Here is a 25,221-nt window from a genome sequence, read left to right on the forward strand (position 1 = left end):
ATAAATAATGTTGTTGTAATCTTGATGGCCGCAGATCTGTCACCGTTTAGACCTTTCCTGTCACAGGATTTTCTGTAGTTTGGTCCAGACAGCAGCATGTGAATGAAAATGAAAATAATAAAAGTAAACACTCGAAACTGAATCTATGATTTAAAGACTTGCTTACACAAGTCACAACTAAATCCCATTACCTCAGTCTCAGCTGCACTGCTGGTTACAAACACGCACAATCCAGTTTTAGCCGGCTGAAGTTTCAAAACTTATTAACACATTATATCTCTGCAGAAATGATCCAGCATTATCCATAAGATCTACGTGTGATCCATCATGCTGCCCGGATCCCTCATAGCACTCTCAGATAAGAGCGGTAAATGCCGGCTCATATGCAACAAATCACGCTCTGCATGTCATGTTTAATTTAATCCTGCCAGTCATAACACCAACCCCATGAAATCAAAATGAGGGTTTTGTATCCTTTAGTCCATGTCTATTATCTTTGAGGTCATCTATATATGCTACTGTACCCATAAGTTGGCAAAATCATATTTTAACTGACTCTTTATTCTTTATTTCCAGAAAAATGAACCACAAATATTTTGGTTTTGTTTTCCCTGCTCCAGTTTTGTCTGTGTTCCTCGTTTCTGATTAATCCCGCACCTGTTTCTGTTCTGGTTAATTGACTCTCCCTGCATATTTAAGCCCTTAGTTTCCTTAGTTTGTATTGTCTATGGTTTAATGTGGTTGTGTGAGTTTCTCCCTGGATTTATTATTAAAGGCTGTTTATTTCTCTGTATCTCCTGTGTCATACACGTCATTACAGCCACACACGTGACACCTGCACTCAGGTAATATTCATTATGTCAAATAAAATGCTTTCTACGTTTAATGTTTACACTTTCATCAAAAGTGACTTGAATTGTTTTCAAGGTATACATTTTTACCAGCTTATGCAAACCCATGACCTTGGTGTTGCTAGCGCTATGCTTTACTGTTTGAGCTACAATAAGTTTGACTGTGAACATTGTTTAACTAACAACAACAACTGGAAAATCATGGTTAATGGCTGTGAATTAAAAGAGTGCTGCAGGGATGATGTATTTTTGTAGGCTAAAAAACAGAAACAGGCATTTTAGCACTTCCAGTTCCATTGTCCTGAAGTCACTGGGCTTTTTGAATGGATTTTTGGTTAAGCGACTGAAATAAGGTCTGTGGTGAACACAAGATTTTTTATTTTATACTTTAATTGAATAGGGACAGTACAAAAAACATGATTCCGGCCAAATCCTGAAAAATATGCATTGCACAGAGAGTATATCATATGCTAAAAGGCTAAGAAAACTACCAACCCTGCTTACCTTAATTTAAATCTTTTGGCTTATGTAGTATACCATACATACATATACATCTAAACAACACTAAATACCTATTTTAAGGATACTTTCAACTCTGGTAGCATAAATAGATGATTAAAACAATAATTTAAATATGCATACAGCTCTGTTTTGTTTTAAACCAGTGCTTCACCATCATTGTAAAAGGTTTTATATCATGTACTACTTTAATTTCAATTGGAAACATGTTTCAGAGTTGGGATCCCTTTACAGAAAAAGCTCTTTGCCACTATGTGGTTCTGCGGTATAGTCAATCCTATTTCTACCTGCTATACACCTGGCAGTTCTGCTATTATCATCCTCTTCCTCTTAATTTTATATAAGCATATTCCGTTTTTTTTGTTTGTTTGTTTGTTTGTTTATATGACCGTGATGCCATCGATTTGACCTTTTATCCATTATTTTTAGAGCCTGATTATACAACATCTAAAGTTTTTTGGTTATGGAGTCATTTGTTTGTACTGTAATACAGTAAGAAATCCAAAAAGAAAACCAAAATCATTGCATGAATAAAAAGATGAGCTGTCTGATTTGAGATGTAATAACTTTAAGTTAACATTCTAAAACAACACCTAAAAATGTGAACTTGTCTACCTCCTCTATTTCTTCGTTATGTACCCTCATTTTTTATTTTTGTTTTCTATTAGAAAAAAAGTCATCTTTGGCAGAGGACTTAGGAGTTAGAAGTTTCGACATTCAACATCTGGGCAACAACGCAGGCAAATCATTTATAAACACACTAAAAAGCAACGGGCCTAACACTGAGCCTTGAGGTATCCCCATTTCAAGATATTATACATCTCAAGCCCAGCTCAAGATATTTTCACATTTTATTCTATGACAAAAAATATCAGTAAAACCCCTTGTGATTTTTTAAAAAGCTTTTACTTGTCTTCAAAAAGGAGGTTGATAACAAGTGGCTAAATGGGACTACGGATGTTGTCAGGGACATTAAATGTCATCATGCTGAACAGGTAAACCAAAGTCCCTTTTACGACAAGTCATTTCACTCGGCGGCCATCTTTGAAATGCCTCTCGGGCAAGTGCAGCTCCTATCTCTTTGAATGGGGAAGCATCAAATTCTCCAAAGCTGTTTGCCAAGATTTCGATTAAATTTCATATTTGAAATCACCAATGAAATCTGACAACAACTGTCTCATAATTTTTTTTTTTTTAACCATCCAAGTCATGACAAAAAAATTGTATTTTTCAGGCTGGATCAAACTAATGTACATGCGCAGTCCTAAGTGCACGTCTCTACAGGAAGCGCGCATCTGTCTGTTTCTATAGGAACTGGAGATTCTAACGGCCGCTGCAGTGATGCGATGACTTTACCAGTCTGCGATTGGCTCTTATTTAGAAGGCGGGACTTATTTCTCCCATTCAAAACAATACGAGTGACGTGTCTTGTGTTATTCTATAGAGGGTATGCATTGACTTCACTTTCCCGCCAGAACACACTCCCTCAGCTGGACTGAGTGGTAAAAGAACCTGCTGCATGACTGGATTTAATAGGGGAAACTGCGAAAACGCGAGTAAAACAAACGATTACACTAAAGGTTGGGCTCGAAAGTGTTCCTTATGACATGTCAAAGAAACCTAATCCATGGATATTGACATGCAGCCAGGAATTGTATTTCCTGACATTTATATGTGCCTGATTTCGTAAAACAAGGCAGATAAAACAAATCTGCCTGTGAACGCTTTATATTACTACAATATAGGTAGGTCTAAATCGCAGTGATCACTTTTTATCAATATTATATATGTCATCATATCGTCCAGCCCTAAAACTTGAATAGTTTTTGTCAGTGTTTATTTAAAAACACCCAATTATGCAGAATATAAGATGGTAAATATTTAATTAATGAGTTGTCAACACAATATATAACAATACAATATATAAATTATGATTTTACCTCAAAATCCATCGTTTCGACACAAAACGATAACTGCAAATCCATGTTTCTCTGCCTGGAGTCCAGCTGTTTCTGTGAATTGCAGTGATACATTTGCTTCTTTTTTCTGTAGCTTTTAGCAGTCTGTGAAACTATACCTCAGATTTTGTGTCAAAGCTACTTGTACAGTCAATCACAAAGCTCTTTCCCGTTTTTGATGTGTTTTGTGTGTTTTTCGCAGCATTCACGGTGAAAACCAATGCTCCCACTCAGTCTTTTGCCACTCAGTGGGTGTAACCACAGTCATAACGGCCGACGGTGATGTCGCGTGCATACCCTCTATAGTCTTTTGGTAACCTCATCTATTCACTAGTCCGCTTTCACAGTTGAAAATTGATGGAAATTGTGTTTATTTGTGAAGATTATGATGATGAACAAAACGTCATAAACTTTTGTTGGCCACAGAGCTTATTTTCTGCAATAATCCAAAAGCCAATAGAAAAATCCTATTGGGTTTTTGAGGAACCAGGGTGATATGAACTTCCAGGTTGGACTACAAAAATACGTCATCACTGCAGCACTCAGTTGGCTGTTTAGAAAAGAGTCCTTCAATAGGTCTGCCAGCTTCAATAGGAAGTACATCAATAGGAAGGAAAAAGCCATTTTATTGTTTCTTTAAGTCTTCTTCAACAATTCTCTAATTAATGTGATCTCTAATTAATCTGTTTTGTCATCCTCAAATATATAAACTAGTAAAACAGGAATGATGTTTTAGCATGCTGGTTGTACACAAACACACACACACATCGCTGTCAACACTGGCATGACGATGAGTGGTTAACGCGCTTTACGGTGTTTGAGTTTGTGCTACGGCTGCCCGGAGGGTGAAAGTGTTCCGCGGGTGGAGATACGAACAATTTGCAGCACATACACATATGAATCAATGTGGGGGGAGGGGTTCTTTTCCAATTTATTGCTCTCGCCAATCTAGTTTCAGAGCTCTTATGACCTCATGTCTAGGAAAGGGTTGTTTTCTGCTGTCTGCTTCTCTCACACACACTCATAGATCTAATCTTACGGTCATGTGTCATATACGGTAATACGTGGGCATGCTGGCACACTTCCAGGCTGCTCGTTTTATATTTATGCACTACCAGTCAAACATTTGGACACACCTCCTTTTTTACTTTTTATTATTTTCCACATTTTAGTCAAAACTGTGGACGACAAATGGTAGATTTCAGAGTTATTTAGAGGCCAACGTCTTAGGCAAATGAAAAATCTTCTTTGCAAAAAAATAGATATTAGATAAATTTTGTATTTTTTTTTTTATTATTATTTTTAATATAATCATATGTACACTACCATTCAAAGGTTTGGGGTTAGTGTTTTTGAACAAAGTCTCTTCTGCTCACCAAGTTTGATAAAAAATACAGTAAAAACAGTAATATTGTGAAATATTATTATTGTTTTCTATGTGAATATATTTTAAAATGTAAATTATTGCTGTAATAAAAGCTGAATTTTTAGCATCATTACTCCAGTCTTCAGTGTCACATGATCCTTCAGAAATCATTCTAATATTATGATTTGATGCTCAAGAAACATTTCTTATTATAATCAATGTTGAAAATACTGATTAATATGAATGCTGCTTTGATGAATATAAGGTTCAAAAGAACAAAATGTATTTGAAATAGAAATCTTTTGTAGCACTTTTGATCAATTTAATACATCCTTATATATATATCTCAAACAATTATAAGACTGAAAAAACAAATCAGTCGAGGGTGTCCAAATTTTGACTGGTACTGTATGTCATGTTTATATGACTGTGCACATCGATGTGAGCGCACGCCTACTCTTTCTTTGTTTTCTGTTTTGAGTGTTGACAGTAAGCTGTCAGTAAACAGTGATGAACAGAAAGTAATTTGTTCGACAATGAAACCTTTTGAGCGTCATTACGAATTACATAGCAGCCAGAGTCAACCTCTGTAAAATGAAGTGAGTATGAGTAATAAACAATAACATGTAGAAAACACACAACAGAGCCACTCTAATGCTAGACTTTCTTCCTTAAATACCTGCTAGCACTGAGACTTGTCAGATGATGAAGTCTACAATAAATCAAAACTGAGACTGTTTACTTTCATTCTTCATTCTTCGTCTTGTTACGCCTATTATAAGGTTTTCTTTTTTTGGCTCAATAAAGGTTGTAGTGGTGTCTAGAAAATTCTGGTTTAGAAAACAGCAGTTCACACTGATTGTCTGTTTTTTCCATTAATGTTATGGTGTTGCTCAGTCAACTTTTTCAAAATTCACGACCCAAACAGCTTGAGATTCCGGAATTCTCAGTTAGTTTTCTGCACTTGTTGTCTGGGAAACAGGAATATGGTGGAGAGGTCAAAGGTCAGGCATGCTGAGGGAGTGAATGACACTCCACTTTAAAACCACAGTGGCCTTTACTGATAATTTTACACAATTCTGCCTCCTCCCTGTATTGTCTATAAAAGAGACAGAGAGGAGAAGTACCACTTTTATTTTCAGGAAGGAAACACATCTGTGGAACTGTAACAGAGACAGAAAAGCGGAATTTGTAGGAACGCTTAAATATAGATGCCCTTCGTTCCGAAAACACGCACATACGCCCACTTCAATGCCTTTTCTTCAAAACCCCTAGAAATTACACAAATAAAGTACTACAACAAATACTGTGATTACATGAGGGTACAAGACCTCAGACAATTAAATATAATGAGCTCTCTCATAATGCATAATTATCATCATCAGTGTTACAATAATTTTCAAGTGGGTTGTGCAAAAAACAAAAAGTGGACTGAGATACAATCAAAATTAAAAGTGAGTCCACTTTCAAGGCCAGCAACAGTGCGAATGCAAACAGAGAGAACTGTGTTGTTTTTCACTCAGTTTACTTCATATCCACATGGATTTCAAAACATTACTATATAGAATACTAAACCATGAACTAAACCAACTAGTTCTGAGGGAAATCACTACCTTTTATTATTTAGAGTTAGTTCACTTTAAAATGAAAATTACCCCAAGCTTTACTCACCCTCAAGCCATCCTAGGTGTCCTTTCTGATGAACACAATCGGAGTTATAAGGGTTAGTTCAAAAATGAAAATTCTTATCACATAACGAAGCCTCGTTTACTGAAATCACCTGACTTTGGCAGTTTTATACACGCTCTGAACCACTGATTCGAAACAAAAGATTCATAAAGCTCCGAAGCTTCATGAAACGGCGTTTTGAAATCGCCCATCACTAGATATTGTTGGCAATGGAGGCCTCACTGAGCCATCGGATTTCATCAAAAATATCTTAATTTGTGTTCTGAAGATGAACAAAGGTCTTACGGGTGTGGAACGACATGAGGGTGAGTAATTAATGACAGAATTTTCATTTTTGGGTAAACTAACACTTATAAATATAAAATAGAATAAATATCCTGATGCATCTAAGCTTTATAATGGCAGTGAACGGGATCAACGAGTATGAGCTGAAGAAAGTGCATCCATCCATCTTAAACTTACTCCACACGGCTTCGGGGGGTTAATAAAGGCCTTCTGAAGCAAAGTGATACATTTGTGTAAGGAAAATATCCATATTTAACAAGTTATAAAGTAAAATATCCAGCTTCCGCCAGACCACCTTCCGTAGTCAACTTAGGAAAAAAGCGTCAGTTACACTTTCTTTGTAAGCTGAATACGGAAGGCAGTCTGGCGGAAGCTGGATATTTTACTTTATAACTTGTTAAATATGGATATTTTTCTTACACAAATGCATCGCTTCGTTTCAGAAGGCCTTTATTATCCCCCCAGAGCCGTGTGGAGTACGTTTATGATGGATGGAGGCACTTTCTTCAGCTCATACTCGTTGATCCTGCTCACTGCCATTATAAAGTTCTGATGCATCAGGATATTTATTAAAATAACTCAGATTGTGTTCATCAGAAAGAAGAAATTCATATATTCATAAAGCTCCGAAGCTTCATGAAACGGCGTTTTAAAATCGCCCATCACTAGATATTGTTGGCAATGGAGTTAAAATAACTCAGATTGTGTTCATCAGAAAGAAGAAATTCATATATACCTAGGATGACTTGAGGGTGAGTAAAGCTTGGGGTCATTTTCATTTGAAAGTGAACTAATCCTTTAAGCAAAAAAAAAAAAAAAAAGTATCTGTACTTTAAAAGTATCTGTAAAACAATCTGTAAAAAGAAGAACTCTTCATCCCATTAAGCATTGTGAATGTGAATGACATATATAGAAATTAATACTTTTATTCATCAAGGATGTGAAATTGACCAAAAGTGACAGTAAAGACATTTATAATGTTACAAAAGATTCTATTTTTCTATTTCAATTTCAACTAAGTGCTGTTCTTTTGAACTTTCTGCTCATCAAAGAATCCTGAAAAAAATGCACCATGGTTTGTATGACATGAAAATGTATCACGGTCAAAAATATGTAGCAGCACAACTGTTTTCAACATTAATAATAATGTTTAAGTTAAGAAATGTTTCTTGATCAGCAAATCATGATATCAGAATGATTTCTGAAGGATCGTGTGACACTGAAGACTGGAGTAATGATGCTGAAAATTCAGCTTTGATCACAGGAATAAAGTTTATTGCAAAATATGCACATTTGAGAGTATATATAATTAAGCTCATGGTAGGCCTGTCTTGATAAGTTCTTGTTAATAATGAATTTCTATATGGAGGAAATGAATTTACTTTTGGAACCCTACTGTTACACTCTATGATTAATCTCACACCATTATTCATTCATTAACCATTTCAGTCATATCCAACGATTGGTGATTTTATAGGCCATGAATTTTCTTGGCAATGATTTTTCCAGGGTAGGTCGCCAGGTCTTTCCCCATTACATGGCTTGGGACTCACACACACACACACACACACATTCACACCTATGGACAATTTTTTGCCATCTCCATTTCACCTATACTGCATGTTTTTGGATTGTGGGGGACACAACAGACACAGACACAGAGAGAACATGCCAAGTCCACACAAAAAGGCCTCCGTATAAAGCCGGGACTTGAACCAGGGACCACCTTGCTGTGAGATGACAGTGCTACCCACTGAGCCACTGTTATGATGCAAATCAAAATAGGTTTTTATTGATGTGGTTATGCCAGACCTCACAATGCAACATAGATTTCTTCGTTGAATCACAACATCAAAGTGAGAAGCACAACACCGTAAAGAACTAGGATACATGCCACCACAGAATTTCCCACTGCTGCATGCGTGTAAAGAGTCAGACGTCTAATGGCTTGTTGTGTCTGAGTTCATCCGATAGACAGTTACAGTCTGTTTACTCAGAGCGCTGATAAGAGCAGTCCAGCACACAGACGGCAAAAATGAGACTGTATTTAAGAGCATATTGATAAGAGAGAGACTGAGGCAGGATAAAAAATGAGTGTGTGTGTGTGTGTGTGTGAAAGCAAACATTTGGCTGAAATTGAAGCTGTGAGTTTTTTGAAGTAATTGCTGACTGACTGACTGACAGACAGGTACACAAAGAGTCAGCGTTGTTCAAGGTTATTTGCAGACAAACAGGTGTAGTTTCGACTAGACACCTTGCAAGCTGTCTAGTCTGGCGGGGCTGGGCGACAGTTAAACACGACAGTGGAGAGAAAGTGTAATGCTCAAGTCCAAATACAAAGACACACCCACGGCCACATCCACATACAGACACATGCAACCCGAAACACATCCAAAAACAAGAAGAGACACCCATATATCCACACTTAATCACACCCATTAATACAAACACAGGCACGCACATTGTGCATGTAAACAGTAGGCTACAATAATAGAAATGAAGAAGTGGCAGTGTTTCTGTGTGAAAAAGAGATACGGGTATGATGTTTACTTGCACGAAAACCACTCTTAAATCACTGTGTGGAAACAATGATGTAGTGTTTATGTAGGATTATGTGAGTTGCTGCTTTATAATGGCTAGCTTGGCTAGCAACACCGCACACAGATTAGCCTAAAGACAACAGTGGAAAAAACCTCACATTTCCGTAGAAACAAAGGGGGGTTGAGAGACCTTCACTAAGGGTCCTTCCTTACTAATGAAACTAATGTTTTCTCAAACAGCAAAACCACATACTGGCTTATGGGTAATTCTCACATTGCTCACATACGCTGTGTAACCCATCAGGTATGTAGCTGTTTGGTGTGACTGAACCAATGCATCTCTGTGGTGAGCGAATGTAGTAATTTAGTCATTTTTCCATTCGTTTTCGTCTAGGGCTCAGTAGGCCATTTATTTCTATTTTTGTTTTTAACAAGTAAAGGAAATAAGATAACATCACTCTTGTGCTGTTTTCATAGACATACTCATTCCCGATGTTATTAATTAAAGGTATAATGCTAGTAAAGAACAGAGAACTTTAAGCAGCTAATGATTCAATTATAAACATTCGACATATCCCTCCGCGTGAGGAAAATGGTGGAAGTCGCTGTATGAGAATACCTTTAAAAACGTTCAAAATATTATTTTTGTCTTGTCTCTTAGACAAACGTTTTAATTTTCTCAATTCAACATTTAGAAGGATGGAAAGATTTGTAACTTTCAATCAAATTTGAACTTCAGAAGTTAGCTTGAGCGTTTGAGTGAAACGCATCTTCTCGGCTTAGCAGCGCACCCTTGTGGTGACTCTTAGTAAGTGCTCGTCCTTATATTCGCCTCAGATTAAAAAAAAACAAAAAACAAAAGACGGCTAAATATATCGTGAACAGATATTTCTTAATACAGCTCTCAGTGAAATTTAATCCAATTCACAATAAGAATATTTTTCAGACCACAAATGTTGGTTAAGAAGTCAAGTAGGCTACTTAATCTACTCATCTCCAAAAGCTTTTACTCATTTGAAAACACTCACTTTGACTCATTCAATAGTATGTTTATTCAGTTCTGGTTATAATAAGGTGTTCTTGTATGGTAACTGCCAATTGCGTATGTTCTAGATGCACAAACAGGCTACTGATAATGTGAAATCTTGATCGAACCACAGATTAAGGCATGGCGTTTTGTGTTTGTTGACAAACGGAGCTGGAGATTTGAGTAGGCCTATTATTATTATTATTATGTTTTTATGCAAATATTTGAATAATCATCATCACAGAAGAGACTGAATGAAGTCTCAAACGTCCCAGATTCGAAGAGTTCCAAGAAATGTGTCTGTAAACCTCACCTCATTTCCCCCTCATCTGATATACACGCATACACAAATACTCGAACATGGTGTACACTCAGTGGTTTGTGGTCAGTTGATAAATAATGCACTGCAGCCTTCAGATGAGCAGGGGCAGAGTTGCACACGCCTAACACGCATACTGTATTGACATAAAAAACACATTCCTAAGAACACCCAGTTTTTGTTCTCATCTCTCCGGTGAGGTTCTTTAGAATTGCCAAACTAGCCACAACCACACACAGGCCTACAACTTTAACATGCCGTGCACACGCTTACCGCCTCTAATAAAGAACATTTGACCTCAGAACCCCTTTTTCCTGTTGTGCGAATTCACTCTGAAATGTACTTTTATAGCTACAACTAGGCCCGTATATAATTTTATGCAGTATATAATTCTTTTATATTTTTTGTGACCTAGACATGTTCTTATGAACCTAGGCCTACCATTTGTTTATGAATGCTGTGCAATGTTGCCATATAGAAGAACCATTTTGGTTCCCTAAAGAACCTTGTTTCAGCAAACAGTTCTTAAAAGAACCATTGTTTCTTATAGTGTGAAAAACATTTCAATAATCCAAAGAATTTTTTTCCCACTATAAAGAACCTTTTGTCCAATGGAAAGGTTCCATGGATGTTAAAGGTTCTTCATGGAACCATATTCCAATAAAGAACCTTTATTTTTAAAGGTAGGGTAGGCTATTTTTTTTAATAATCACTTTTTGTTATACTGTTTGAAACTCTCTTCACATCCTGATAGCAATCAATAATAGAAGTGGTCTAAATAATAATATAATACAACAAGTAAGCCTACATATGTCTTCTGTGGAAGCCTCAGGACCAAAAAATGTTTGTCTAATCATTGCATTCAGTCCAAATGCAGTGGGATACAATCTCCTACTGCCTGTCAATATATGTATTTCCATACCTCCGCACATAGGCGTAATTTGCGGGTGGGACAGGTGGGACATGTCCCCACCACTTTTTGCCAGGGTCGATATTGTCCCCACCACTTTTTGAAACATCTCGCGGCACGGATGTATACTAATACCAAAGAAACATATCTAGTTGATTAGTAATTCGTTCTTTTGTGTTAAATAATAGGCCATCTGGCGCTGGAATGTGTTGTTTAAATCATGTTGAGTGCTCGTTGCCGCTGTTATCAGTGGCGCAACAGTGTTCTCTTGGCGCTCGTGCACACTGCGCAGTCTTCACAAGGACGAGCGCTTCAGTCTATCAGTTAACGCTGTTGCGGCCGGACTCTACTCGTTCCGGTGAAATCACAAAACAAAATGCACATAAACGTGTCCCTGCTCTTGATATACAATCACTGATGAACATCTTTGGTTTTAATGAGAAAAAAATAAAATAAATAACACGAGGGCAGATTAGAACCCAGAACCTCTGGCACACTGAACAAAAGCTCTGCCACTAGCCCATTAAGACAACTTAAAACTAAATGCGGATCAAAGTATTAATTGAATAATGTAAATACTCTCAAGACTAACAATATATTGTATGTGGTAATTCACTGAGGTAATTTTACAAGATTGAAACCAAACTATTTATTTGGTAACACTTTACAATACGGGTGCACTAATATGCATTAATTCATGCTTAACTAATGCACAGATAATCATGTGTTAATGTATGACTCATGAAGAACTAAAGCGTTAATGACTGATTACAGCATCAGCAACTAATAAAGAGTCTATATGATTAATAGATTAAGTAATAGTCATGTGCCTCAACAAGTAAAGTCATAACATAATGATACATTTTCAAATCATTAGATAATGATTAATTAAAGCAGACAACTGCGAAGTACATGGCTTCAACCCATTGTAGTTAACACATTAATTTACACTTTTAGTTAATAAAATATGTTATTAAGGAATTAATACATTATGACACATTTAATTAATAACAATTCATATATTACTTAATCTATTAATCAGATAGACTCTTTATTAGTCGCTGATGCAGTAATCATTAATTAATGATTTAGTTCTTTATGAGTCATACATTAACACATGATTATCTGTGCATTAGTTAAGCATGAATTAATGCATATTAGTGCACCCGTATTGTAAAGTGTTACCATTTATTTTTTTTACTATAAACATTTGTGGTTGTGAATACAGTATTACACAGTACGAAAGAAAAGAAATACATCAACCATGTGTAGTTGGACAGAAACAATGGCTGTGTTTGAAAACGGAAATCAAGATACTTCCTGTTAGATTTTTGTGTGTTACATAGAGAATTGTGTGTTGTGTTTTGCAAACTCGAAGGCTGAGAATTAGTGTATGGTTTTGCAGATTTGGTGTGTGGTTCTGGTGTTGGAGTGTCAGGTTTCAGAAATTGTGTGACAAGTAAGAATTTTGTGTGTAAGCAGTTGAAAAAAAAAAAAAAATGCAATTCTCTCGTGATGTTTTGCAGACTCTGCTGTGCCCGTTCATGTGTTTTGTAGGAGGTGTGGCTTTGGAGAGCGCTCTAAAGGGAGGGTCGGATCTTATGCTTTCAAAGCTAGCATGCTATTGCTAGCCTCTCTGAAACTGCCTACCCTACCTTTAAGAGTGTATGCATTTTCATGAATACATGCATGTGTTTGTGTTGTGGTGTGTGCATGTGCCCTGGTCAGCATCTCTTCTCTTCTGTTCTCTAAATCCTCCTCTGTGTTTTGCACAATACCAGCACCAGTTGCCCTGCTGGGTCACAGACACGTAAAATAAAAGGTTTTTACTCAGTGGATACGGGATAATGTGCTCAGAACAGAGAACACAGGAGAAGAGAACATTGTGGTGAGTGAAGAGAAAAATCTATACTGATTGATATAAGCTACACATTATAACTCATACACTATAACTGTCTGTGTGTGATATTTCTTTCATATTTACTGTACATATAGCAATGCAAGAATGTGCACAGTCCCAAGCCCTTTACAAGAAACTATATCTGAGCTGATATGTTGCAGACAGGGAAAAAGTTGGTTGCAAAAGTTTTGTTAGAATAGGTCATATGGCCATTTTGAATGACAGAATGTAGATCTCTAATAAAATAACAGAGGAAAATGGAGACAATGCCTTTTCCCTTACAGATATGAGCCGTTTACGGACTTGTTTTGAATCAATGACCATTCGGTTTGCTCTTGGTGTGACTGCATTTTTTTTTTTTTTTTTTTTTAGGTCACTGGCTCCACCTTGAGGCGTCCTCTGCAACTGCAATAGAAAATGAGTATGGCATCCACACTGAGTTTAAGGGAATTCGAGTGAGTTTGCGTGGATAGATAAAACATGTTTATTATAATCAATTCAGACAAGAATAAAAGAGCTCACCTCTCTTTTTACAGTTCTCAAAGACCACAGTCAGATCTCAGCAGACATCACAACGATGAAAATTATATAACAAATGCATGGCATAGTATGGTCAGTGTGTGTCTCTCTCATTAGTATGTGTGTAATCTGTTTATAAGCCTGCTATCAACCATTTGACCTTGTCTTTCTCAGGCCGCAGCGTTCCATCAGATATCTGAGAATGAAGTTTCTGGAGATTCCAGCTATCCTCAATCCTTCCTGGCTCAACAGAGAATGACTGCGGCACTCAGGAGGATACGTCTCTGCAAGGACAAACCAAGCTGAGCAATGAACTTGGTTCCAAATTAGCAGGCATACATAGGGAATCGGCGAGACACATAGACACTGGCTCCACCTGCTGGATACTGAATGCGTTTGCATGCGCAAGTATACTGATACGCTGTTGTCATTAAGCCGACAATGCAGCAAATTTAATATTTGTTAATTTTATGTATTTTGTCCCACCAGTCTTGATATCAAAACATAAACAGAAATGTGCTCAAGAACGTTAATGGCCTTCTGAACTCTTATTTTAAATACATCGTGTAAATAAGTGAATTTCAGAAACTCCACTGAAAGAAGGCACTCTCTGATCCAACTAAGTTTTGCCAGATGGTGTTGTTCTGTATTGGTGTGTATATAGTGTGTATATATAGTGTATTGTGTTATTTATAGCCTATTAATTTATCAACATAATTCATCATCACCTTTCAGTCTTCTGCAAACATTCACACTTCCATATATGAGATTCCGCACGTGTCTCATGTTCTTGTCGTAGCCTATTCACAACAGTCTTTTAGCTTATTTTATTCTATAAAATCTAGCCTATTTATTTATTTATTTATTTGCTTTAGGCTAATTGAAGTGCAAAGACAACCAATAACTTTTTAAATAAGCTATGTTTGTCTTTATTTAAAAGTAGCAGTTATTATAAGCCAAAAAAACAAAACAAAAAACGGCACACTACTATATTTCTGCTACCAAAAACTTCAATATTGCAACGTTTCGAAGTCTGGTTGAAAGACTCGAAATGTTGCAATATAGGCCTTTTAAAATTTTATAGCTATAAAATGTGTGCCGTGTTTTTTCTTCACTTTTTTATTTTCTCGAAATGTTTTTTGATCGAGCACCTGCTGAATTATGTTTGGATGAGCGCACATTAAATTTTGATCGGTCCTCATGAAATGCTTTGACATTGTAATAAACATTATGTGGTTTATCAAAATGAAATCTGCAAATAAATGGAAGTTCATGTTCAAATCTGGAGTGATTTGAAAAAGATTTAGCTCAGGTGTGGCAGATCCTCTTCGAGACGCATATCATATAAAATAAGAAGTCACTTTGTTGCCCTGCTCCTGCTTGTTCCCTTGGGAAAGTTTATTCCCCCAACGGGATTACTGAAGGTCGTAAATATGATTCAGACTACACTTGTCATGCAGTGTACTTGAAGGTAGGAAACACTTGTCACCTGAGCTCAACATCTGACTGTTGTGAGCAAAGCCTTCAGGACCCGTGAGAAAGAAAGCTTTGCCATAAACACATAAGAAAGTGATTATTGTGCATAATCGTTTTTCATTGTGAAATTAATAACCATTTATTAACCATTAATAATATTAATGTTCTTGTAGAAATATTTCCTATATTGGTATTGTAGAGTTTTGTCTTGTAAAACGAAAAAAAAATAAATAAATTATGTTTTCGCTTAGATTAAAAAACGAAGTGTAAATAAAGAGTACAATAAAAATGTGATGGCATGTTAAAGTAGTTCACCCCAAAATTAAAATTCATAATTTACTCACCCTCAAGCTTTTCCAAACCTGTAAGAATTTCTTTCTTCTGCTGAACACAAAAGAAGATATTTTGAAGAATGTTGGTAACCAAACAATTGATGGACTGGAAATTACAATGGGGTCCATCACCAACATTCTTCAGAATAGCTTCTTTTGTGTTCAACAAAAGAAAGATATTCATACAGGTTTGGAAAAATTTGAGGGTGAGTAAGTGATGACAGAATTGTCATTTTTGGGTGAACTATATCCCTGTAAAAAGTAAATGTGAAAAGCACAAAACAGCAGAGTCCCTCAGTTCCCACGGTGTGATATGTAGAGATGAAAGGTGCACTTGTCACTACCTCACGAAAACTCACCTGTCACTCACAGCCATTATCTGAGTCTTCCTGCGTCTTCACATTGTTCAGACAGTACAATAGCCTAGCTATATTCACACTTATAATAAAGCAATGATGACCGGTCATGAAAGAACCCGCTGAGAGTATATAAACGGTCAGCTCTGGCTTCATGTCCACAACGACAGCAAGGTGACCATACGGAACCTTGAACCGCGAGATTATTCAACAAGCGACATTTTTCTTGAGCTAAATCGATTTGAGATATAGACCAACTTATTTAGCAAAAATGACTTTTCAAATCAGCCTTTTTATTCTGTTGTCAGCGGTCACTTTGGCTGGCGCGTTCCCTCGCAGCGCCTTTCACCGGGACTTTCACCGACACGTCGCGAAAGATTTTGAATCCTCCGGGAATGGACCAGACGAACCTGTTCGGGGATCTGTCAGAGTTGTCAAACTAAGCCCTCATTTTCTGCGACGGGCCGCCGGTAGTCATGTGCCGTCCAAAAACTCACCAAGTCGAGGCGCGTTTCCCGCTTTCTTGGCCCTCGGACGTCCTGGCCCGTCAGCCCTGGCCCATAACAAACCCGCGGCCCTGCTCCCTCAGGTGAGCGCGAGCAGCAGCGGCGCGGACGCGAGGAGGAAACAGGGTCTCGAGATGTGGCAGAAAGTGATGCACAAGAGCGAGCGAAGCAAAGAGGCCGTGGCGCTACACATCAACCCCAAAGACATGAGCGAACAGAGCTGTGCCGCGGTGCCTTTTACACAGGTATGAAAGGTTTTCTGTTCGGGAAAACGTTTTTTTTGTAAACAATGTGTCATAAGTGATTTTTACATGAAACTTGAAGTAGCCTATTCTGACATCATATGGCTAACTTAAATACACTATTAGGTGATCACATGATTTTCTAGCCTATATTTTAAAACAAATTATAGCATATATTATTAATAAATTGCTGCCCTATATATGGTATACAATACAGTAATATTTAAATTTAATTGCTGCCTTCAAGACTTTAGTAAATAGTGTCAAAGTGACAACTTTGTTCATTGTTTGAACATTTTGAATTATATTTTTGAAATCTCTGAAATATCATACACTCTAAAAATGCTGGGTTAAAAACAACCCAAGTTGGGTTAAAAATGGACAAACCCAGCCATTGGGTTGTTTTAACCCAGCGGTTGGGTTAAATGTTTGCCCAACCTGCTGGGTAGTTTTATTCAGCTCAACTATAGTTTAAAAATTACTGTATTGCTCGCTTAAAATGAACCCAAAGTATTGGAAATTAACATTTATAAATGGTTTAATAAATGAACATTTATTGATAAGTTTAATGAATAATAATCAAACAATAAACATTTATTAAATTGCTCATTAATAAATGTTCACCTTTTGATTATTATTGTTGCCTCCAGTAATTATGTGTATGATTTTGGGTTCATTCTAAGCCAGCCGTATAGTACTTTTTAAACAATAGTTGGGTTAAATAAAACTGCCAGCAGGTTGGGCAAACATTTAACCCAACCGCATGGGTTAAAACAACCCATTCGCTGGGTTTGTCCATTTTCAAGCCAGAAGTTTTAGAGTGTAAAACAAGTAGAATTATTGGTTAATAAATTTTCGTTAAATGGATGGACACATCCATGAGATATTGTTAAAACATTTTTACATTGTGTGACCAAAGGGGAAATACCAAGAGAATTTATAAATAGGCTACGATATGAAGAAGAATAAAATTATACAGTCTCATTTTAAATTCAGTTTAAAGGTTTAAATTCAGACCTAAAATCCAATTTAGCGTGACATCACAATGCACTTGCGTTATATGGAAGGAAATAATGATTCTTTCATACGAGCGACATGCTTGGGTAGGCTAAATGAAAATGACTTAATTATGATACAAATCATCGTCGTCATTATTACTATTATTATTTTCAATTTGGTTTAAACAGCTTACATTAGTTTAAATCAAGATCTCAACCCTTTTTATTTAAATCAATATCTTGATTTTTTTTGTCGTCTTAGCTTATTTTAATGTCTTATTTAAAATCATTTTAAATCATCTTGAGGCCCCCTTGAACCCCCTGTGGGCCCCGGGCCCTGGTTGAGAAACGTGTATTACATGTTTGTTTGTATTCACTGTTCACAGCGCATAACGGAGGACGGCTGTGAGACGGTGACCGTTCACAATCATCTCTGCTACGGTCAGTGCAGCTCCATGTTCGTCCCCTCCAGTGGAGAGTCTCGCGCGCAAGGAGCGCACTGCACGCGCTGCGGACCCTCCAAATCGCGCTCCGTGCTCGTGCCGCTGCGCTGCGGGACAGAGGTGCGCGAGAGGCGCGTCATGGTCGTTGAGGAGTGCAAATGCGAAACTAGCAGTGAAGAGGTCAAAGTTCAGAACACAGAAAGGGTTCATTTATAACTGACAAGTTTTTATTTTAAACATATATTTTAATATTTAAGTTCACCGATGGTGTGTGTGTGTGTGTGTGTGTGTGTTTTGTAGGTGTTTTTGTGAGTGTTTGAGAGTTCATTAACGGCCACAAGATTTGTGTTGTGTGTCTTATAAGTGTCCGAAATACGATTCGGGATGTGTTAAACACGAGTCCCTGTGAATACAGGGAAAACTTTTCTGTGAACCACCGTCTGATATTCAGCGGTATCTTTGTGTTAACTGTAATGACGATGCTGATCATCAGTTTATTTTTTTTAAAGGATACATCAATTGTTTGGTTATGTGTCATTTCATAGTTTCATCAATAAGCGTCGCTGTTGCATGAAAATAATTTCAGCATTTTACTTTAGTTCACCCTGCTGTAGCTATAGGCCTACATAAAGAATAGTGTGAAATGGGGTAAATTGGACCACTTATGACATTGAGATAACTGTCAAAAGTGGCACAGTTTACTTGACTTCTACAGCCTTGCGGATATATAGCCTATCTGTTGTATTTTGTTGAGATGTTTAAAAAAACTGTACAATGCAACGAATGCCAAAGTGTTGCAGTAGCCTATTAAATAAAAGGGTATGTGAAATCAATAAAACAACTGAAAGTAAACCCAAATCGGCCTGCATATCTTTTTTTAAAATGTCTCCTTATGCTTTACCAGCAAAAACATTCAAATATGTACAAAGATTGTTCTCACAAAGACAAATTTCTAACCGATTAATAGCCTATATATTTCTGAAGGATCACGTGACACCTAAGACTGTAGTAATGATGCTGAAAATTCGGCTTTCTCATCACAGGAATGAATTAGGCTACGTTTTATAATATAGGCCTATAAATTATTAGAAATTGTAATAATATTTCAAAATATTACAGTTTTTACTGTGTTATTGGTCAAATAAATGCAGACATTGTGAGCTGCATGAGAGGTTTCTTTCAAAAAGGTTAAAAAAAAAGATCTTATGGGAATTAATTAATTAAAGGGTGCTACATCTAAGCAGGCTGTAACATTTAGGCTATGGTATAGGCTACAGAAAATATGGATTGATCTTCATTTTGCTTAAGTAAACAATATGACCATATAAGCAAGAACCTAATTTGCTGCATTAATTAGACTATCGTTTAACATCAAAATGCACTTTAAGTGTTGTTTTGCTGCCTAATCGCTCTTTTCAATACTGTGGGAATCCCCATCTCCCTATACGACAGCTGCACTTCAGTCCTGGACGTGTCAGGGAAAAATAAAAGTTGTATTCATCGATTTTCTGGCACCTGGCTGGAAAAAAGGTCGAGTTTACTCATCCTATACGAAAAATCGCCCGAGGGAGAACAAGGGGGTGCTTCTTTACATCGCCTTGGCAGTCTGTCAAAACTGCTTCTTACTGCAATTTGCATTGCGCGCGAGATGCTTTTAAGTATGACGAGCCTCCTCCCCTCCACCAACTCTTCGCGTGTGTTGTTGATTTTACGCGCAGCTCTTTTCCACGTTTATCTGTGCAGTGGTTAATGGGGTTAAATAAAGTAAATTAATAATTCATTTTAAACCAAAGTGGTTCCTCGCGCAACAGATGTGGAGCTTTTTATACATGTCGCGAAACACTTCAGCGGCATTGAGGGCGCCGTTGCCATGGCAGCACTGCACGGGGCGGGGGCTTTTTTCTTATTCGGGCTCGCGCTTCACTCGAGCCAAGAACCAGAGCTAAGGGAAATATAACCACCGTCAGTAAGCTCGTTAAAGGTAGACAATGACAACAACGCGAGCTGCTAAGTATTTGTGTAAGGTTGAGGAAACAAAGAACGCCAGAGGAACGCGACATTAAAACTGCATTAGAGGAAAGTGGCCTGTGGTTAGTGCGATCGCGACTGCTTTTCGCGCGGGATCGGTTTACGGCAGCTAGGGAAATTTTGTTAAAGCATTACAGCGAAAACAAGCTTAAAGCTGATTAGTTGTTTGGATAATAATAGCCCACGCAGTGAAAAAAACTAGTAGCATATAACTTGTCACTCAGCCCATCTTATTATGTTTGTTAAGCCTGGTTTAATATGCAATCGCCCCACACATGCCCAGCACTGCATATCTCCTGAGAGTGGACCAGTTGGACCTTTGCATATTGAACCTTCTTAATAATGTGGCACTGATTGAGGCCTTTGAAATGCGGACATGGGTCTGAAGCTGGTCCATGGGTGGATGGTGGATTGGTTGGACCTGACAGCTCTAAGCATGGTGATAGGGGCCGCGTTCCTGCATGCCTCAGGGTCTTTAGTGTGAAATGCCAGGGTAAACTTAGAGATGGTGCGATTGCAATCACATGGATGTGGCACGGGTGCCCAGGAGCAGCTGGGCAAGGTTGGCACATGATTGCCATTGGGAGTTTGTGCCGCAGGGCAATGCCAGCTTCCAGTGCTTCAGTTGTATCCTACAATTCTCCATTACAATTGAACATTGAGTTGCCTTCCCTTCACGTCCAACCCGCAATATCTACAAAACCCAGAGCAGCTGTAGCTATATAAAAGCACACCGCCAACCGATAAGTGTCTTATTAAAAAGCAAAAAAAATTTACATTTGAAAGTTATTACTTTTGAATACCTTTTTCTAGAATATTCAGGTCTCCTTTTTCACACTTTTTACACATTATGGAATATTTTGTTTCTTTTTATGTCTTTATTTTTGTATGTAGGCCTATTAAAAAGTGTGGTGATGCAAAGCACCCAGGGTTTTTGTAATGTTCATGGTATTATAGCATGTTTTTATAGCAAACTACTACTACTGCTTTTAGAAGAAATTAAAGGAAAAGTTCACCCAAATAAGAACTGTGACTTACCCCATGTTGTTCCAGTGCCACATGTTATTTTTTCAGTGGAACACAAAAGGAAATCTTCTGTTTTTTGTATGCATCTTGACAAGCTCCAAAATGAGATAAAACACTATAAAATTATCATAAAGGTGTAGTCTCCGTGACTTGAACCATTTTACAAGTTTTCTGAAGCCAATATACTAAAGATTGCAAGACAAAGCAATTCTATGTGGCACAATTTTAATTCAAGTACTTAAAAGCATATTAGAGAAAAGGAAATATATATAAGAGTGAAGTTCATTTAGGAATATAAAAATTACATACAAAGCTTGATTTTAAATTAAAATGAATACGTGAAAGGACATAACTGCATGTTCATTCACAGAATACTGTTGCTGTAACTTTAATGTGTATTTTTCTTTCACTCTCATGTAGATTCACAAATGCATGTGCTTTCCTTTTCGCTCCCGGTCTTTGACCTGTGGGATGTGCAAACATATTAATTAGACATTACAGATTAAAGCCTGTGAGATGCAGGTGATGTCACATAACAACTCTAATTGCATTAATTAGGGTAATTAAGGCTAGACATTTGGCGAAAGCATCTTGTGTAGCCCTGCCTGATGTCATATTTTCCTGTCGTGCCATGTTTCAGAGCTCAGCGTCCATGTGTGCCGGTGTCTGCTGGCATCAGGATAACTGTGTTCATTTACCCTGAGAGAACAGGAGACATAAGCTCTGTTCCAGCGCCTAGTGAGCTGCATACGTAGGCCGCGTTTTAAGGTGTCATATGTGCGCTCCCAACACGAAAACCGCTCCAAAAGGTAGGCAGCGTAATTATGCTGCCTTCGTAAAGTCACCATGAATCAAAATGGACAGTTTTTTTTAAATGGAATATTACAGTATTTATTTTAAATGATTTATTTGTACACATAATGTTTTTAAAATTCACGTACTCTCATAATCTTTCATCAAAATAACAATCAAAATAACTTAATCTCTTCTCTGATGATGTGTTTACTGGTGTGAGGGCGGGGCAACCTGTCACTCACATGAGATCTAACAATAGCAAACCACAACCATCCAATCAATTCCCAATGGACAAAATCAAGTCGCGCCCTACATTTGTTCTTGTTTGTGAAGTCGTTTCACTCAGATATATATGTCACAATAGGGAAGAAAACAGTAAACCTTCTTTAAAGGTAGGGCCATCCCACAATGCATTGCGATGAGCACAGAGAGAAAAAAAAAAAATCCAAAATGGCAGACAAAAACATTTGTCTGTGTTTGTGTATATTTACATATTGCACATATGTAAAACTTTATTTAAATCAGTTGTGATAAAATGTAGGCAGTAATACGGCAAGGCAGTTTACTAGGTTTTGGAACAGAGGCATATAACTGGACAGTAAAACATTTAGATTCTAGACTCTGGGAGAGAAAATCTAGAGAAAGAAGCTACAAAGTGGTGAAATGATGAATTTCTTCCAGGAATGTATGCCAGGTTTTAATGGGGAGAAGCTCATTATTTGTCTTTTCCTCAGCTTTCGACACATGGCTTTTGAGTGCACAAGGGGAAAGAGGAAGAGGAAATGGAATTCTCTTTAAGAATTCATCACTCTCAGAGATGCAGGAAGTGCCCGCGGGAGCCATTTTGTTTCTCAAATTGTGCTGAGCGGAGTGCAGCGAAGAGAGAAAATCTGGGCACAGATGAGCGTGCATTCTGAATGTCACTCCGACTCCAGAGAGTCTCTAATTGATTTGGGACTTTGATTCTTCACTTATTCCGGGATCACAACGCTCAGAGAGCGGTAGTGAGAGACACACCCGCAAGCTTTTAAATGTCTTCTGTTAAACATGACACAGATGCCGTGCAAAACTTTTTGAGAAGTGTTGTGAGAATGTTGCAGTGTTTGAAATAGTGTACTAAAATGCTACTCTGACTGCTGTCACTCTTAGAAATAAAGGTTCTTTATTGGCATCTATGGTTCTATGAAGAACCTTTAACATCCATGGAACCTTTCAGTTGCACAAAAGGTTCTTTATAGTGGAAAAGCATTCTTTAGATTATTCTTCACACTAAGAAAATGTGGTTCTTTGAAGAACTGTTCACTGAAAGGTTCTTTGGGGAACAAAAAATGGTTCTTCTCTAAAAAAAAAAAAGTGCTATATAGCACTAAAAGTGGTTCTTGGCTCGTAATCATAGGGGAACCACTTTTGGTGCTATGTAGCACCATATCTTTAAAGGTGCTCTACAGCACCTTTGTCAAATGGTGCTATGTAGAACCCAAAAGAGGTGCCATATTGCATTTTATTTCTTCAACAAAAATGGTGCTAAACAGCACCAACAGTGGTTCTTTGGCTCGTAAAGAACCTTTAAAGGGGCTTAACAGGTTCTCTGTACGGCAGTGGTGCTATATAGCACCTTAACCATCCCAAAGAACCACTGAAGAACTGCTGAAGAACCATACAGGGGCTTAACAGGTTCTGCATATGGTAGCGGTGCTATATAGCACCTCAGTCATCCCAAAGAACCGGCCAAGAACTGCTGAAGAACCACTGAAGCACCAAGATTTGGTGCTATACAGCACTCAAAGTGGTTCCCCTATGATTACAAGCCAAAGAACCACTTTTAGTACTACATAGCATCATTTTTTTTAGAGGGAATTGTTGTGAAAACCCCCTTTTGGAACCTTTATTTTTAAGAATGAAAATATGCACACGGTAAGAAAAAATCCATAGAAAAATGGATAACATTTTGGCAGGAAATTACAAGTACCTTTTCCATTAAGTTTACAGACATTTCCTTTAACCCGAAAACTCAACACAATGCAAAATTCGTAATTCAAAACACAAGTAGAAGACCTGTGAAAATTCAATACAGAAAATTCTTTCATATTAACATGGTACATTGGGCTGTATTTCTACAGACTTTTCTTACAGTGCAATGCACTCAATTTGATCTTCAATTTCCAGCATTGCCAATATAGTAAGCAGTATACAGTATAGTTATATACATTATTCACTATGTAGTAAGCTAGTATTCCATTCCTGAACATAACGGCTGCATCCAAAATATGTAGTATGTCCAAACTCAAGGTAGGCCTACTCATAAAAGAGTAGGCAAATGTAGTACGTCCGGATTACTTTCATACTATATAGAACATACTTTTTTAGTGGCCGTGAAGTAATTACTTATTCAAAATAAGTCCCTACTTAATTTCAGACACAGCCAATATGTCACTTAAAATCAAAAGCAAAGTCACTCTGAGTGATGAAGTAAAGAATTGGATGTTGATTTGCTACCAGATAGAAAGAAAATATGAGGTCTAAATGCTTGAAATGAAATGTTTGAGAGATTCTGGCCTGGGCTATTGCTGGATTTCATCCGGCCGCTGTGCCTAACTCCGCTGGCCAGGCTAGAGTAATCGCGCCACCAGCCTTGCACTGTCTGCATGAAGATAAATGAGACAATTAGAGCTTCTCTGTTATCAATTACACATCCAGGACGGCTGTTTTACATCAAACACTGCAACTGCGATTCATTGCGAATCCAGATTCTTTTGTTCAGACTCCCATCGGGCACCAATCTAAATTGAGAATGCCAGTTTTAGGTAAATTGTTTTTTTGGACATTGGTATTGTATTTTCATGGCCAATTTCAAATGTTTTGGGATTTTTGTGTATGCGTTTTTGTGCTTTTGCTACTGTGATTGCCTAGAATTCAAGCTTCCACACACACATGCACACAGAGAGCGTCTATACGGAAGTGGGAGAGGGGTCTCGGGCTAGAATTTAGGGGGTGCAGGTGGCGCTAAGCCGGTATGGGCTCTGCCCGCTGTCCCTGCATGATGCCAGCGTACTTGCACACATACACACACATACACAGATGATGCCAATACCATCTGTCATCGGTGAGAACATCTGCAGCTCAAGGTGCCCTTGTC

The 25,221-nt window shown here is 37.6% G+C and overlaps 1 protein-coding gene and 1 long non-coding RNA gene across 2 annotated transcripts; both read left to right on the forward strand.

The window, feature by feature from the left end:
* Positions 1-13,329: 13,329 nt before the first annotated feature.
* LOC127515095 (uncharacterized) lies at positions 13,330-15,704 on the forward strand. Its single transcript, XR_007930760.1, has 3 exons — positions 13,330-13,819; positions 13,901-13,976; positions 14,058-15,704. It is a non-coding gene; the product is annotated as an uncharacterized LOC127515095 (long non-coding RNA).
* A 202-nt stretch (positions 15,705-15,906) lies between these two features.
* On the forward strand, positions 15,907-18,675 carry dand5 (DAN domain family, member 5). The gene is made up of 2 exons (XM_051901792.1): positions 15,907-16,798; positions 18,180-18,675. Exons 1-2 carry the CDS (start codon positions 16,319-16,321, stop codon positions 18,450-18,452), a joined length of 753 nt encoding a protein of 250 aa, XP_051757752.1. The 5' UTR covers positions 15,907-16,318; the 3' UTR covers positions 18,453-18,675.
* Positions 18,676-25,221: the final 6,546 nt, after the last annotated feature.

Source organism: Ctenopharyngodon idella, chromosome 1, assembly GCF_019924925.1.
Source record: "Ctenopharyngodon idella isolate HZGC_01 chromosome 1, HZGC01, whole genome shotgun sequence".
Taxonomy (NCBI): domain Eukaryota; kingdom Metazoa; phylum Chordata; class Actinopteri; order Cypriniformes; family Xenocyprididae; genus Ctenopharyngodon; species Ctenopharyngodon idella.

Bases quoted from the DNA above. Each gene is read 5' to 3' on its own strand.
- dand5 (XM_051901792.1), top strand. From the start codon at position 16,319: ATGACTTTTCAAATCAGCCTTTTTATTCTGTTGTCAGCGGTCACTTTG. The intron at 16,799-18,179 runs GTATGAAAGGTT...CACTGTTCACAG, and splicing joins CCGCGGTGCCTTTTACACAG to CGCATAACGGAGGACGGCTG.